Source organism: Amblyraja radiata, chromosome 35 (assembly GCF_010909765.2).
Source record: "Amblyraja radiata isolate CabotCenter1 chromosome 35, sAmbRad1.1.pri, whole genome shotgun sequence".
Lineage (NCBI taxonomy): Eukaryota > Metazoa > Chordata > Chondrichthyes > Rajiformes > Rajidae > Amblyraja > Amblyraja radiata.
Genome location: NC_045990.1, coordinates 7,755,613 through 7,772,515, shown reverse-complemented (window position 1 = coordinate 7,772,515; position 16,903 = coordinate 7,755,613). Strand labels below are relative to the sequence as shown.

Sequence of the window (16,903 nt, the reverse complement as noted above, 5' to 3'; positions counted from 1 at the left end):
TTCTATGATCTGTTTTTACCATTTAAACTTAAGGTTAGATTAATTTCAAGAATGCAGACAAAGATCAAATGGGAAAATTCAGATTTCACAAAGAAATTGATTAAGGAAAATAAAATGTAAGGGTGATTTGGTTAGAAATTTCAAAGCAGGCTGTAGATTTTATATTTCCATAGATTAAAAATTTGAGTGGATTTCTGGATATGCCAGTCTTTAAAAGTGGAAATGGATAGAACATGTAGTGAGGAACAGATCAAGAACTTAGAACATAATAAATAAGCTGTGATTCCTGCAAAAGAAAGGAAGACATAACATATTTTTTCCATCTCTCTTTACATCCACCTAGTCCTCAGTCAACAGCAGGAGGCAACACTAGGCTAACTAAGATCTATCAAATGCATGAATCGGAACAATTGCGAAGGGTGATGCAAGAGAGGAAGAAAAGTATTATATGTTAGCATGCAGTAATTACAGAAGCAACCAGGAAGAAGACATGTGATTGCATTTTGGAGAGTAGGTGAGTTCAGGGAAAATATATCGGGGTAATAATGAAGCATGGCATCATACTTCTCCCACCTCCAGAACATTTTAGACCAGCAGTAAAATACTTTGGAAGGGCAGTCACTGCGATTACATATTTGTGGTAACCAATATACGTACAAATTAAATGAATCATCACTTTGCTTGTGCTTCATGAGCACAAAGGATTGGCAGGAGATGGAGAACAAGCAGTTCTGCCTGGAACAGTTCCCCTGGAATAGGGCCACCCAAGCAGTAGAGAGGACCAGTTTAGGATCGGATTCAAAAAATGTTAGGAATATAGGTAGAACCTTTACAAATGATGTATTAAAATATACTGTTACTGCCAATGTAGAAATTAGACTCTTAACTATAGTATTAACTATAATACTACTTTTTAACCCACTGAATTGTTGGGATAATACATCGAACAGCACAAGATCAGGCACTTTGACTCATGATATCAGTGCTGGCCATAACACCAATTTAAACTGCATTCATCTGCATATGGTCAGTATCTCTCCATTCCATGCCTGTTCATGTGATTGTCTAAATGACTCTTATATGTTGCTATTGTATATCCACCATTTTCCCAGGCAGTGTGTTCCAGGCAACTAGCACTATAAGTCTGAAATAACTTGCCTTATACCCTTCGACATTTCCACTCTGGGAAAAGGACGCTGATTATCTACTCTCTAAGTTTCATAATTTGATATACTTCTACCCAGCGCTTTCTTTGTAGACAAAAAGTGCTAACATTTTACGCATTCTATTGGCTGCTGCACCTCATTCTAGTTTTTAATTTTTGTAGAGGTGTACTAGCCCGCAGATTCATGAAAACAGTACTGCTTCCAACACTCTACCATTCATCCTCCATTGCTCCAGAGAAAACAATCTCGTTTGCTTAAGAAGGATCCCGATGGGGGAAAGAAAGTGAGAAGAGGCAACCTGGGAAATCCCTTCTGCAGCCTCTCCAAAGCTCCACATCCTTCCTGTAAAAGGACAAGCAGAACTGCATGAAATATTCTGAATGTGGCCAATGACACATTCAAAGAAAGATTGAAAGGTCACTTTCCTCATTGTTTATGGACCATTTAAGAGGTTCAGCTGCCTTTAACTAACACAGGGAATGCAATATTAGGCTCCCAGTCATTGAAAAGAACTGTTTGTCATACATCAGTCATTTGAAACTGAAGGCAGCAATGCATCAATGCGGTGCAGTTTACCAAACATCACGGCCTCTGCAGTATTTGAGATATTCCAATTAAACCTCATACATGCAATCTCTACTGCACTTAATGACAGTTTCGCCATACATTCAGTCTAGATTGAGCAATCCAAATGTTTGCTCAATAGCTCTTTTGTATGCTATTCTTAATTATTGGGTCATAGAGTCATACAGCTTGGAAACAGGCCCTTTGGCCTAACGTGCCCATGCCAATGAACATGCCCCATCTTAACTAGTCCCACCTGTCTGCTTTTGGCCTATATCCCTCTAAACCTACGCTATCAATATATCTATCACAGTCGCTGCCTCTAAAAGGCTGGCAACATCATGAAGGACCCACACCATCCTGGCCACACACTCATCTCTCCGTTGCCTTCAGGTGGAAGGTACAGGAGCCTGAAATGTGCAATATCCGGGTTCAGGAATATCTACTTCCTCATAGCCATCAGACTATTAAACTCAACTCAAACAAAAATCTGGTCTTTAATAGCCTACTGCACTTTATCCAGTTATTTATGTGTGTGTGTGTATATATATATATATATATTCAATGGTATATGGACACACTGATCTGTTCTGTATTTATTTATGCCTACAGTATTCTGTTGTGCTGAAGCAAAGAAAGAATTTCATTGTCCTATGGGACACATGACAATAAACTCTTGAATCTTGAATCTATCTCTCCTTAAGATCTAACCTTCATCAGCAGCCTACCATGCCGAACCTTGTCAAATGCTTTATTGAAATCCATATATAAAACATCTACAACTCTGCCGTCATCAACCTTTTTGGACACATCTTCAAAAAACTCAATCAGGTTCATGGAATGCAACATCCCTCGTACAAAACCATGCTGACTATCCTTAATCAGTCCTTGTTCTTCTAAATGCTTATCCCTTAGAATACTCTCTGCAGGCAAAGCAGTCTAAAAACAACTGTTAAGTTATTTACACTTCCTAATCAATGAAAAGTAGATGTTTAGGGCAATGCAATACTGTCCTACATACTTTGGTTCATTCCTGAATCAGTTTGGAAGCAACCCTGCTGCCGAAGATGAATTCTGCTTGTTGTCAACCTGACACACCCAAACCCAACACTGTGATTAAGCATTTCTAATCCCGACTGAGGGGGGAAAATTCCTTTAAAAGTGTTACACAATATCAGGAATGTAATTCCCCATCAGTGAATGAACCGCTTCCTGTGGAGGAGATGAAGCAATGCTGCGGTGTTAAAGTGTTCAGTTTGTAGGATATGCTGCCTGGCACATCACATCTCTGAAGATCATGGTTGCACTAACCTCAACGTATCTGATCCTTGGTAAGTAATTAGTGCTTTGTATCAGATTCAAAGATTTTGTATAGGATAAATCTGTGATTTTACTTGTGCTATTCATGAACTTCAAGAGCCTCAAGAGATTGGATAGGGATCGATGGAAACACTTAGGACTCTTGTCGTTCTGCCTCGATTTCAATTTGATCTCTCTGATCCACTACCCTCTTTCCTTTCTGTACCAGTTATTTCCCCACTTCCAAAACCATGATATTCCTCTCTCCGAGTTTTCTTTCCCACCCCCTACAATCAGTCTGAAGAAGGGTTCCGACCCGAAACGTCGCCTTCACCCGCCAATTTACTCCAATATTTTTGTGTCCATTTTTGGTGTATCTGCAATTCCTTGTAATTACATAAGTTCTGAGTTCCCATACAAATCTCTGAACGGATAGCGAGGTATTGAAACATCTGGACCGTCTACCCTATTTATGCCCCCCATAAATTTGTATACTTCTATCATGTATAATCTCTGACGCTCCAGAGAAATCAATCCAAATTTGTCCCACCTTATCGCTAATATCCTCTAATCCAAGCGGCATTCTGGCAAACCTCTCCTGCACCCTTTCCAAAGCCTCCATATCCTTCCTGTAATGGGTAAACCAGAACTGCACAGAATACTACAAATGCAGTCTGTCCAAAAGTCCTCCAAAAATACAATATGACTTCCTGACTCTTATACTCAATGTCCCAATCTATGAAGGCAAGCATACCCTCGGCTGTTTTTACCACGCTATCTCCTTGTGTTGATAGGAAGCTATGGACTTGTATAACTAGGCTCCTCTGTGCATTAGTGCTGTTCAGACTCTTGCCTTTAATTGTATGTTGTCCCAAATCTCTTTGGGATGTCGAACACCTCATACTTGCCCTGAATAAACTCCATCTGCCTATTCTCCACCCGTTCCTGCAGCAGATCTATCTCCCGCTGTATACTTTGATAACCTTCCTCACTGTTTGCAACTGCACCAATTTTGGTGGAATGGTGAGAGAGAGGAAAGGCGTGCGGCTTGCAGGTGACAGTGAAACCAGGGTACGGAAGGAACTGGGTTTGTGGTTCCATTTCCGACGTGAACTGTCTGGGTTGTGAATTGTTTTCAGGAGGGGAGCTCTGCCACAAACCTGGGTGGACTTGTACTCACTAGTTTTGAATGAGATGTCCTAGAATCCTCTGGTTAGAAAGGACAAGGTCAAAAATTGTTTTTACATATTCCCAGCTGACCCTTCTCTAATGTCACTTTCCTTCTTAAATGCATTCTTGATCAACAGACCAAAAGTTTATTCCAATGCCTATTCATGTGGCTAGTGTTAAATATTGTTTAATAATCGCTCTTGTGAAGAATCTTGAATCATTTTATTCAATTAAAGGAGCTATATAAATGCAGGCTGTTTTATCTGTTATATACTTGAGTGCTTGATGTCTTTGTGGTTGAGCGAGAGAGGAAAAAAACTAAAGCTTCTCTCTTCCTGATAATCTTTGACTCATTGTGCTTATAGAGATAATTTGTACTTCACAGGAGTTTAACAATTCATCATGAGTCCCTTGTTTCTAGATTAGAATAGATTCAACTTTATTGTCATTGCACATTTACAGTACAACGAAATGGTTTAACCTTGCAGTCATAACATAGAATAAATAACAAAACACACCCTCAACACAGTTTAACATCCATCACAGTGAGTCCAACAGGCACCTCCTCACTGTGATGGAAGGCAAAAGCCCCAAAGTCCTTGTCTCTTCCCTCCTTGCTCTCCCTCTGCGCTGAGGCGATCCAGGCCCCCGATGTTGTGACCCCACCGGGTGATGGTAAGCAAGTCCCATTCTACTCTGATAACCCTGGGTTTAAATTGCTTATTTGTCAAATGACTGGCACTCTTGGGAAGACAGTCGTTAAAACAAAGAACAAGGCACAGAAGATTCAAAACAAATTAACTTACAATACAATATTACTTTATTAGCCAAGTATGTTTTGCAACATACGAGGAACTTCTGCATTATCCAAGCAAACATGACATTGGGTTCCCTTGATGATTGAGCAATCATGCTGAATCATTAAAGGTGCCTGAGATCTGTTTGAGATCTTTCTCACTGCTGTTAACCTTATACATTAATATTGAAGAGAGTTTATTGTCATGTGTCCCTGATAGGACAATGAAATTCTTGCTTTGCTTCAGCACAACAGAACATAGTAGGCATTGACTACAAAACACATGAATAAATAAACTGAAGGTGCAAATAACAAATAATAGGTTATTAATGTTCAGAGTTTTTTCCGAGCCTGATGGCTGTGGGGAAGTAGCTATTCCTGAACCTGGTCGTTGCAGTCTTCAGGCTCCTGTACCTTCTACGTGAAGGTAACAGGGAGATGAGTGTGGGTCTTTGATGATACTGCCAGCCTTTTTGAGGCAGCGACTGCGATAAATCCCCTCGATGGAAGGAAGGTCAGAGCCGATGATGGACTGGGCAGTGTTTACTACTTTTTGTAGTCTCTTCCTCTCCAGGGCGCTCAAGTTGCCGAACCAAGCCACAATGCAACCGGTCAGCATGCTCTCTTATTAATAATGGTGGAAAGGTTACAGTTGGACCCAAGTCACTTGTGGACCTTTAGGATGCCTATAACCTGACTTTGATCAATCTGCACCTGAATACTCTGGATCTATGGGAAAGGAAAGTTGCATTTCTGACGCAACCACATAATCTCCAAAAGTACGCCCAGAACTATTTTTGAAGAACAATCACCCATCATGATGTTGGAAGCTCAGAGGCATTTTATGGACTATAATCTCACTCCTAGGGTGCTGTATTGTAGTGTGAGAAAGAACTGCAAATGCTGGACAAAATCCAAGGTAGACACAAAATGCTGGAGTAACTCAGCAGATGAGGCAGTATCTAAGGAGAGAAGGAATGGGTGAAGAAGGGTCTCGACCCGAAACGTCACCCATTCCTTCGCTCCATAGATGCTGCCTCACCCGCTGAGTTACTCCAGCATTTTGCTGTATTGGAGTGTTGGCCTAGTCATTGTCCTCCAAACCATGTGAGATCTTCCACCAGACTGAATGCTGACAGCGTAAGTGTCGGGGAGTGTGGCCATCAGATGCTGAGTAAATCCAAAGGGTTTCTACAGCTATATTGTAAATCCAAAGGGTTTCTACAGCTATGTTAATAGCAAAAGGATAACGAGGGATAAAATTGGTCCATTAGAGAGTCAGAGTGGACAGCTATCTGCAGAGCCAAAAGAGATGGGGGAGATATTGAACAATTTCTTTTCTTCGGTATTCACCAAGGAGAAGGATATTGAATTATGTGAGGTAAGGGAAACAAGTAGAGTAGGCTATGGAAACTATGAGATTCAAAGAAGAGGAAGTACTGACACTTTTGAGAAATATAAAAGTGGATAAGTCTCCAGGTCCGGACAGGATATTCCCTAGGACATTAAGGGAAGTTAGTGTAGAAATAGCAGGGGCTATGACAGAAATATTTCAAATGTCATTAGAAACGGGAATAGTGCCGGAGGATTGGCATACTGCGCATGTTGTTCCATTGTTTAAAAAGGGGTCTAAGAGTAAACCTAGCAATTATAGACCTGTTAGTTTGACGTCAGTGGTGGGCAAATTAATGGAAAGGATACTTAGAGATAATATATATAAGCATCTGGATAAACAGGGTCTGATTAGGAACAGTCAGCATGGATTTGTGCCTGGAAGGTCATGTTTGACTAAACTTCTTGAATTTTTTGAAGAGGTAACTCGGGAAATTGATGAGGGTATAGCAGTGGATGTTGTATATATGGACTTCAGTAAGGCCTTTGACAAGGTTCCTCATGGAAGGTTGGTTAAGAAGGTTCAATGGTTGGGTATTAATGGTGGAGTAGCAAGATGGATTCAACAGTGGCTGAATGGGTGATGCCAGAGAGTAATGGTGGATGGTTGTTTGTCAGGTTGGAGGCCAGTGACTAGTGGGGTGCCACAGGGATCTGTGTTGGGTCCACTGTTGTTTGTCATGTACATCAATGATCTGGATGATGGTGTGGTAAATTGGATTAGTAAGTATGCAGATGATACTAAGATAGGTGGGGTTGTGGATAATGAAGTAGATTTTCAAAGTCTACAGAGAGATTTATGCCAGTTGGAAGAGTGGACTGAAAGATGGCAGATGGAGTTTAATGCTGATAAGTGTGAGGTGCTACATCTTGGCAGGACAAATCAAAATAGGACGTACATGGTAAATGGTAGGGAATTGAAGAATGCAGGTGAACAGAGGGATCTGGGAATAACTGTGCACAGTTCCCTGAAAGTGGAATCTCATGTAGATAGGGTGGTAAAGAAAGCTTTTGGTGTGCTGGCCTTTATAAATCAGAGCATTGAGTATAGAAGTTGGGATGTAATGTTAAAATTGTACAAGGCATTGGTGAGGCCAATTCTGGAGTATGGGGTACAATTTTGGTCGCCTAATTATAGGAAGGATGTCAACAAAATAGAGAGAGTACAGAGGAGATTTACTAGAATGTTGCCTGGGTTTCAGCAACTAAGTTACAGAGAAAGGTTGAACAAGTTAGGGCTTTATTCTTTGGAGCGCAGAAGGTTAAGGGGGGACTTGATAGAGGTCTTTAAAATGATGAGAGGGATAGACAGAGTTGACGTGGATAAGCTTTTCCCACTGAGAGTAGGAAAGATTCAAACAAGGGGACATGACTTGAGAATTAAGGGACAGAGGTTTAGGGGTAACATGAGGGGAAACTTCTTTACTCAGAGAGTGGTGGCTGTGTGGAATGAGCTTCCAGTGAAGGTGGTGGAGGCAGGTTTGTTTTTATCATTTAAAAATAAATTGGATAGTTATATGGACGGGAAAGGAATGGAGGGTTATGGTCTGAGCGCAGGTATATGGGACTAGGGGAGAATACGTGTTCGGCACGGACTAGAAGGGTCGATATGGCCTGTTTCCGTGCTGTAATTGTTATATGGTTATATAAAGCCTAAACCAGGGGCAGGGAACCTTTTCATATTGGAAGTTAGCTGTAATCTAATAAGACCACATCCAAGCAACTTCAATTAAATCTACTTCAAAATGTACATTATTTTGTTAAAATAGCCCTCATGACTTACTAATGTTTTAATTGTGGCCGTCAGTCGGGGAGGATTATTTCGTTGAATCTTCTTTTACTCTTTGGTATTTTAAATACGTTCATTTTAAGATTAAAATAAAAATAATAAAAGACAAACAAAAACATATTAATAAAAATAAAAGCATTTGTTCTACAACATTTGGATTCATTCAAAAGGCCGCACTCAATGGCCTCGAAGACCGCAGGTTGCCCACCCCTGGTCTAAACCATCTATTCCTAGTCATATGCTTTGAAGATTTTTTATCTTAAAGATGAGTTACTATGCAGCTCAGATAACTAAAATGACATTTGGGGGAGATGGGGTGGGGTGATTCAAGTAATAAAGCTGTTGTTAACACAGTGCATTAACACAATGCTCAAATCTAATTTTTGTTCAAGATCACTGCGCTTCACTTATACTGCCCTTTGCAGACTTAGACACAAGGCAACGGATAGATATTCAGAAATAATACTTGGGATTTTTGTAAGACTGGACATATAGGGCCAAACGTTTTTATAGATATGTGAAGAAAAGATTAGTTAAAACAAATGTAGGTCCCTTGCAGTCAGAAACAGGCGAATTGATCATGGGGAACAAGGACATGGCAGACCAATTGAATAACTACTTTGGTTCTGTCTTCACTAAGGAAGACATAAATAATCTGCCGGAAATAGCAAGGGACCGGGGGTTAAATGAGTTGGAGGAACAGCGTGAAATCCAGGTTAGCCGGGAAGTGGTGTTAGGTAAATTGAATGGATTAAAGGCCGATAAATCCCCAGGGCCAGATATGTTGCATCCAAGAGTACTTAAGGAAGTAGCCGCAGAAATAGTGGATGCATTAGTGATCATTTTTCGAAACTCTTTACATTCTGGAGTAGTTCCTGAGGATTGGAAGGTAGCTGATGTAACCTCACTTTTTAAAAAGGGAGGGAGAGAGAAAACGGGGAATTACAGACCAGTTAGTCTAACATCGGTAGTGGGGAAAATGCTGGAGTCAGTTATTAAAGATGGGATAGCAGCACATTTGGAAAGTGGTGAATTCATTGGACAAAGTCAGCGGATTTATGAAAGGTAAATCATGTCTGACGAATCTTATAGAATTTTTCGAGGTAACTAGTAGAGTGGATAAGGGAGAACCAGTGGATGTGATATATCTGGACTTTCAGAAGGCTTTTGACAAGGTCCCACATAAGAGATTAGTAAGCAAACGTAAAGCACACGGTATTGGGGGTTCAGTATTGATGTGGATAGAGAACTCGCTGGCAGACAGGAATCAAAGAGTAGGAGTGAACGGGTCCTTTTCAGAATGGCAGGCAGTGACTAGTGGGGTACCTCAAGGCTCAGTGCTGGGACCCCAGCTATTTACAATATATATTAATGATCTGGATGAGGGAATTGAATGCGACATCTCCAGGTTTGTGGATGACACGAAGCTAGGGGGCAGTGTTAGCTGTGAGGAGGATGCTAGGAGGCTGCAAGGTGACTTGGATAGGTTGGGTGAGTGGGCAAATGCATGGCAGATGCAGTATAATGTGGATAAATGTGAGGTTATCCACTTTGGTGGCAAAAACAGGAAAGCAGACTATTATCTGAATGGTGGCCGATTAGGAAAAGGGGAGGTGCAACGAGACCTGGGTGTCATGGTGCGCCAGCCATTGAAAGTAGGCATGCAGGTGCAGCAGGCAGTGAAGAAAGCGAATGATATGTTAGCATTCATAGCAAAAGGATTTGAGTATAAGAGCAGGGAGGTTCTACTGCAGTTGTACAGGGTCTTGGTGAGACCACACCTGCGTACAGTTTTGGTCTCCTAATCTGAGGAAGGACATTCTTGCCATAGAGGGAGTACAGAGAAGGTTCACCAGACTGATTCCTGGGATGGCAGGACTTTCATATGAAGAAAGACTGGATAGACTCGGCTTGTACATGCTAGAATTTAGAAGATTGAGGGTGGATCTTATAGAAACTTACAAAATTCTTAAGGGGTTGGACAGGCTAGATGCAGGAAGATTATTCCCGATGTTGGGGAAGTCCAGAACAAGGGGTCACAGTTTAAGGACAAGAGGGAAGGCTTTTAGGACCGAGATGAGAAAATCATTTTTTACACAGAGAGTGGTGAATCTGGAATTCTCTGCCACAGAAGGTAGTTGAGGCCAGTTCAGTGGCTATATTTAAGAGGGAGTTAGATGTGGCCCTTGTGGCTAAAGGGATCAGGGGGTATGGAGAGAAGGCAGGTATGGGATACTGAGTTGGATGATCAGCCATGATCATATTGAATGGCGGTGCAGGCTCGAAGGGCCGAACGGCCTACTCCTGCACCTATTTTCTATGTTTCTATGTTTCAAAGGGGGCTGGTAAATCACAGATGCAAAATTTTGTCTAACCATAACTAATGTGCGCATTATCACTGATCTGTGGGTGGACTGAGCTACCTGTAACTCCAACTGGAGTTCTATGGTCACGTCAAGAGCCCATGGAGCAATAAAGCATAGAAAGGGGCCCTTCAACCTAACTCGTTCATACCAACCATGACGCCGATCTTCACTAATCCCAATTGCTCGCATCAGGCATGAATCCCTCCACACTAATCACACTATCTTTTCCTTACAGTTAAGTATGCTGGCGTGTTAATTCACCAATTTATCATAAAGGGTGACAACTGCAATCCTTATATCAACATTCAAAATAATCACATCTTGATTGGTGAGTTGCAAACTGTTGAAGAAAGAGAGGTGGGGAGATCTATGGGGGACTGTGGAGGACTGGACTTTGTGCCTTCCCTCATAATGGGGGCCATTGTGGGGGGATGTTTTTTTTTGTTTTTTTTTAATGTTAAATCTCTTTATTATTGTTATGTTGTTTTATTTTTTATGTGCTGCAATGGCAATTTACCAATTGGTGTATGTGACTAATAAAGAACCTTTGAACCGTTATGTAGTGTAATATCTTTTTACAATCTTGGATCATCCCAATATGGTTCTCAGCAAATGAATGATTTTGAACTACAGTCACTGGTAAATATTAGTTTAGTTTTGGGATACAGTGCGGAGACAGGCCCTTTGGCCCACCGAGTCCGCGCCGACCAGTGATACCCGTGAGACTGGAACGATCCCACACACCTGGGACAATTTATAAGTTTTACCGAAGCCAAATTATCTTACAAACCTGTACGTCTTTGGAATGTGGGAGGAAATTGGAGCACCCGGGGAAATCCCACACAGTCACTGGGAGAACGTACAAACTCCGTACAGGATGAATCTGGGTCTCTGGCGCTGTAAGACAGCAACTTTACCATTGCGCCACTGTACCGCCCTTTCCCCTTTGACCTTAAACCTGTGTATTCTGGTTCTTGATTCCCCTATCCTGGATAAAGGTCTCTGTGCATTCACCCCATCAAGTCCCCTCATGCTTTTATACACCCTTCATCCTGCTGTGCTCCAAGGAATAAAGTCCTAGCTTGCCCAACCTCTCCCTACAATTCAGGACCTTAACTCCTGGCAATATTGTTGTAAATCTTCTCTGCACTCTTTCCATCTTGTCAGTTAAAGGGTATGTTAAACGTGCAGTTTAGTCATGGCCATTAATTCCATACTGCTTTCAAATGTTTCCTCCATTAACCAGAGAGTTGTGAATCTGTGAAATTCTCTGCCTCAGAAGGCGGTGGAGCCCAATTCACTGGATGCTTCTAAGAGAGAGTTGGATAGAGCTCTTAAAGATAGCGGAGTTAGGGAATCTGGTGAGAAGGCAGGAACGGGGTACTGAATGTGGATGATCAGCCATGATCACAGTGAATGGCTGTGCTGGCTTGAAGGGCTGAATGGCCTACTCCTGCAACTATTGTCTATTGTCTATTCAATGACTTTGAACTTGTCCAGCAGTCACTAACATATTCCTAAATTTAACATGAGCAACCAATTTCGCTGGCCCGCGGCAGCCTGAAGCCGCGGTCTGCAGAGCTCCAGCTGGCGGCGTCCTGGGCCTGGGATCCCTCGTTGGAGACCCAGGAGGAGAAGAGCTCCTACTGCCGGCATGCGGCCAACTTCTACCGCGGGCGCGGCGTGGACTTACCATCCTGAGCAGGATCCCTCGCCGGGGATCCCTGGAGAGGAGCTCCAACTGCCGGCCCTGCGTTCTGCGGTGCTACTGGCTGCGGCACGGCAAAGACTTTAATTCTTCGACCGCCGGCCTGCGGCCTACACCAACGTGAAGCCGCGGTCTCCGGTGGGGAGGCACTGATTCAGGACTTACCTTGTCTGAACATCTGGACGCCCGCAGCGGCGACTGCGGAGGGTTGAGGTCCCGACCACGGGGGAAAATGGAGGAGGACTGGCCAATTTTTGTGCCTTCCACCACAGTGATGAAAGTTGTGGTGGATGTTTGTGTAAATGTTTATTGTGTATTGTGTGTTCTTTTTTTTATTGTACCGCTGCTGGCAAATTCATTTCACTGCACTTTATGTGCAAGTGACGAATAAAACGTGACTTGACTTGACAAAGGAGAATTTTTACCTCAACGTTTGCTTCCCCACAGTCAAAACATTCATTGGTTTTCACTGTGTATCTTAATTCACCAAAGCGCTAAAATGAACTTACTAACACTTATTCTGCCTTTCAGATTATGAGAAGTGTGACATTGATGCCGTTATTCGTATCAAGGCATGTGTTACGAATGCATTATGTATCGCATCATCTGCACACTTGCATTGTGACTGCAATAACGCAGGTGGCAGCGTTTCAACAAACTGTGAAGGTAAATCAGGATTCACAAATCACTCTTCCCCACAGCAATAATGTATGTTGAAAAATAGTTGGTCCTAATTTATAGACTCAAGCTATATTCTTCTATTAATTATATGAGTACTGGAGTAACTCAGGTAGGTGATGTTTTGCATTGGCACCTGGGATACAATTTTTTTTAAATAAGACAGCTTATAATAATAATAAATTTTATTTAATGGGCGCCTTTCAGACATCTCAAGGACACCTTACATAGTAATCGGAATAAAAACATATAATCGGAATAGAACAGGTAAAAAAGACATCACAGAGACACAAATTAAAAACAGAATTCAATCCAAAAACAGAAAATCAAAAACAGTGTGAAGAGAGAGCAGCGGCAGCCAAAGCGCGCCAGCGTCCACTCTCTCTTCACGGCAGCCATCTTGGACACATACCTACAGGACTACAATTAGACAAAAAAATCAACCCCCCACAGTGGGTAGCACTGTGGAGGAAGGCACAATGTCCAGTCCCCATCCCATGTTCACCCCAAAGTCAGGCCTATTGAGGTTATGCTTATGCAGTTTATTGTGTCTTCAATAAGTCAGTGGGGTAATTTGGTCGCTGTGCGGCACGTGGGTACTGCAAATAGGTGGGCTCATTGTAGGAACAAGGATTATTGTAGGATCAAGGAATTGTAGATGCTGGTTTACAAAAAAAGACAGAATGCTGGAGTAACTTAGCCGTTTCCCGAAACCTTTTCCCCAGAGATGATGCCTGATCCGCTGAGTTACTCCAGCATTTTGAGTCTCTGGAGAGCATGCAAAGGTGATGTTTCGAGGCAGGACCCTTAAGTCTGAAGAAGGGTCCCGACCCTAAACACATCCTATCCCTTGACCCGCTGACCTAGTCCAGCACTTTATGTCTTTTTGGCACAAATTGGGAGTAATTGGGAATTTTCAAATATTTGCCTTTTCTTTCCTTGCAGAGATTGACCCACTCTTTATCAATGGTGGAATTGGTTTCAACAAAAGGCGGTGTCCACCTGGGTACTTCGTTAACCTAAGAAAATTCTACATTGGTGAGTTTTAGATTGGAACATGTAGCATGCCCTCTGCCCTGCTCCTTAATCTTTTAATAGGGGTGAAAATCAAACGAGGGCCTCCATTAGAACTGTTCTGCAGTCCAGTGGGCAGATAGACTAGCTATAATGATAGAATCAGAAAATGCTGGAATCATACATTTGATCAGGTAGCATCGACTGAAAGAGAAACAGTTGACTTTTCAGGTCTGAGAACTGTTTACCTGGTTAGCTTTGCTCTTGGCGCCTATCCACATGATCCATCAAAGCATCTTAGGCATCCCCTAGTTCACCTACCAATCTTGCTGGAGTAACTCAGCGGGTGAGGCAGAAGAAACGTCGCCAATTCCTTCTCTCCAGAGATGTTGCCTCACCTGCTAAGTTACTCCAGCATTTTGTGTCTACCTTCGATATTAACAGCATCTGCAGGTTCTTTCTTAAACACCTACCAATTGTACTGTTTTCCCACGGTCAATTGTAAAGAGAAAAGATTCATTGACATTCAAACATATTTTATGCTCATATTTTCAACGTGTTTAATTGTCATAGATACTGAATACTGAACAATGAAATTCTTTCCTGCAGCAGCAAAATATCTATTTAGTTTATTATTGTCACGTGCACTGAGATATAGAGAAAAAACGTTTTTGTTGCATGCTATCCAGTCAGCGGAAAGACTGATTACAATCAAGCTGTTCACAGTGTACAGATACAGGATAAAGAGAATACATTTAGTACAAGATAACGTCCTGTAAAGTCCAATTAAAGATAGGGTTTCTAATGAAGTAGTTGGTAGGTTGGGACCGCTCTTTGGTTGATGATCGGATGGTTCAGTACTCTTGATAATGTAATAAGTCAAGTCAAGAGAGTTTATTGTCATGTGTCCCAGATAGAACAATGCTTGCTTGAGCACAACAGAATATTGTAAGCAAAAATACAGAACAGTTCAGTTCAATATACACATAAATAAGCAGATAAAGTGCAATAGGCTGTTACAGTTCAGAATCTGTTGGCGACTGATGGCTGTGGGGAAGAAGCTGTTCATGAACCTGGATGTAACAGATTTCAGGCTCCTGTACATCCTGCCCGATGTTAGCGGAGAGATGAGTGCATGGCCAGAATGGTGATGATATTGGTTGCCTTTTTGAGGCAGCGACTGCAATAGATCCCTTTGAATAAACTAAAAAAGTTAAATAAATTTAAACAAACATTAGTGCAAAAAAAGCTTGAATCCCTGAGTGCAACTAAGACAGATAGTAGTTCATAGTTTAGATTGTGTTTGTAGTGTTTAAGAGACTGATGATTGTTGGGAAGAAACTTCTTGATCCTGGTGGTCATGGTTTTCAGACTCCTATAATTTCTTCCCAATAGCATGAGTGAAATGAAAGCATGACCAGGGTCCTTGATGACGCCGCTGCCTTTTTGAGGGAGCTCCTCCTATAGATCAGTTCAATGGTGGGGAGGTCAGTGCACATGATGGACTGGGGCAGTCCCTTCATGCTTCTGGCTTGTATGAAGAACTGCCTTGGATATGGTGTTCACTTTCAGGAAATTCCAAGACTTCATTGAGGGGAAATATCTAGGATGAAACTGTTGAGTGCAGGTCAAAGAAGAGCAATTCCATTATTTAGTTTCAATACCAGCCCACAAAACGGAAGAATTTGATTTCATGACCCAACATTATGTTTGTACGTTGTCCCCGTGACCGCGTGGGGTTCCTCTGTTTGTTCCGGTTTGCTCTCACATCCCAAAGACGTGCACGTTAGTAGGTTAATTGGCCTCTGTAAATTGTTCCTGGTGTGCAGGGAATGGTTAAAGAAGTGGGATAACATAGAACTAGTGTGATCGGGTGGTCGATCATGGACTCGGTGGGCCAAAGGGCTTGTTTCCATGCTGTGTGTTTCAATGAATCAATTTACCATTGAAGAAGTAGAGAACATGGCAGTAATTACAAATACCCGAAACCTTGGTAGTGAAACATTTTCTCACTGTTTATCTTTTGTGATTTGGAACCACCTGTTTAAATCATCCCTTAAATTATTTCTACTCTGAGGAAATCGATCTCAGCTTCATCAAAGCCTCCATGCAACTGAGTTCCTTCCTCGGAAGCTTCTCCGATACCTCAATTTCCTTTTCAAAGTTGTTGAAGCATAACAGTAACAGAGATGAAGATCAAAGAGAGCAGTAATAGCACTGAATGTGTTGAGTGTTGTGAGATGGAGTTGTGCTGGTCATTTGGAGAAATGCCATGTGAAACGTTTACCAAACAGGATCAATCCTTATCTCTAACAACGAGACTAAAATTATAAATACATACTACAATTTGCCAAAAGATAAAAACAGTCTTAGTAAGAAGAGTCCTGCCTGAAAAGTCATCTAGCCATGTTCTCCAGAGATGCTGCCTGACCCACTGAGTTAATCCAGCACATTGTGTCTTTTTTTTAACAATCGTACTAACTTTGGTTCCCTTTACTCCAGACTTAGGTTGTCACAGGACAGGATCTCTTGCAGTTGTCCTTTGTACTGTAAAGACAAAGTGCTTCTATAAACCCAACAAGTACCACTGTACATGTGCGAACTCGTACCTACCAACTAAAATTATAACTAAAAGAACTTCAATCGGGTGCAGAGGTAAGAAATAACCCAGAAATTTAAACACAAATTTCTTTATGTAAACTGAAATATTTATCTTTATAATTGTGTTTAGTTTTTAGTTTAGAGATACAGCGTGGAAACAGGCCCTTCGGCCCGCTAGGTCCGCGCCGACCAATGGTCCCCGCACATTAACACTATCCTACACCCACTAGGGACAATTTTTACATTTACCAAGCCAATTAACCTACAAACCTGTACGTCTTTGGAGTGTGGGAGGAAACCGTACAAACTCCGTGCAGACAGCACCTGTCGTTAGGATCGAACCCGGGTCTCCAGCGCTGT

General features: G+C 41.9%; 1 protein-coding gene across 1 annotated transcript in view; it reads left to right on the top strand.

The window, feature by feature from the left end:
• Positions 1-2,977: 2,977 nt before the first annotated feature.
• LOC116966012 (adhesion G protein-coupled receptor E3-like) overlaps positions 2,978-16,903 on the top strand; it is a 39,810-nt gene continuing 25,884 nt past the window's right edge. Inside the window, exons 1-5 of the mRNA XM_033012131.1 lie at positions 2,978-3,061; positions 10,778-10,870; positions 12,782-12,916; positions 13,874-13,966; positions 16,445-16,597. Of these exons, the coding sequence (XP_032868022.1) occupies positions 3,028-3,061; positions 10,778-10,870; positions 12,782-12,916; positions 13,874-13,966; positions 16,445-16,597 (508 nt within the window). The 5' untranslated portion in view covers positions 2,978-3,027. The remainder of the gene's footprint in view (positions 3,062-10,777; positions 10,871-12,781; positions 12,917-13,873; positions 13,967-16,444; positions 16,598-16,903) is intronic.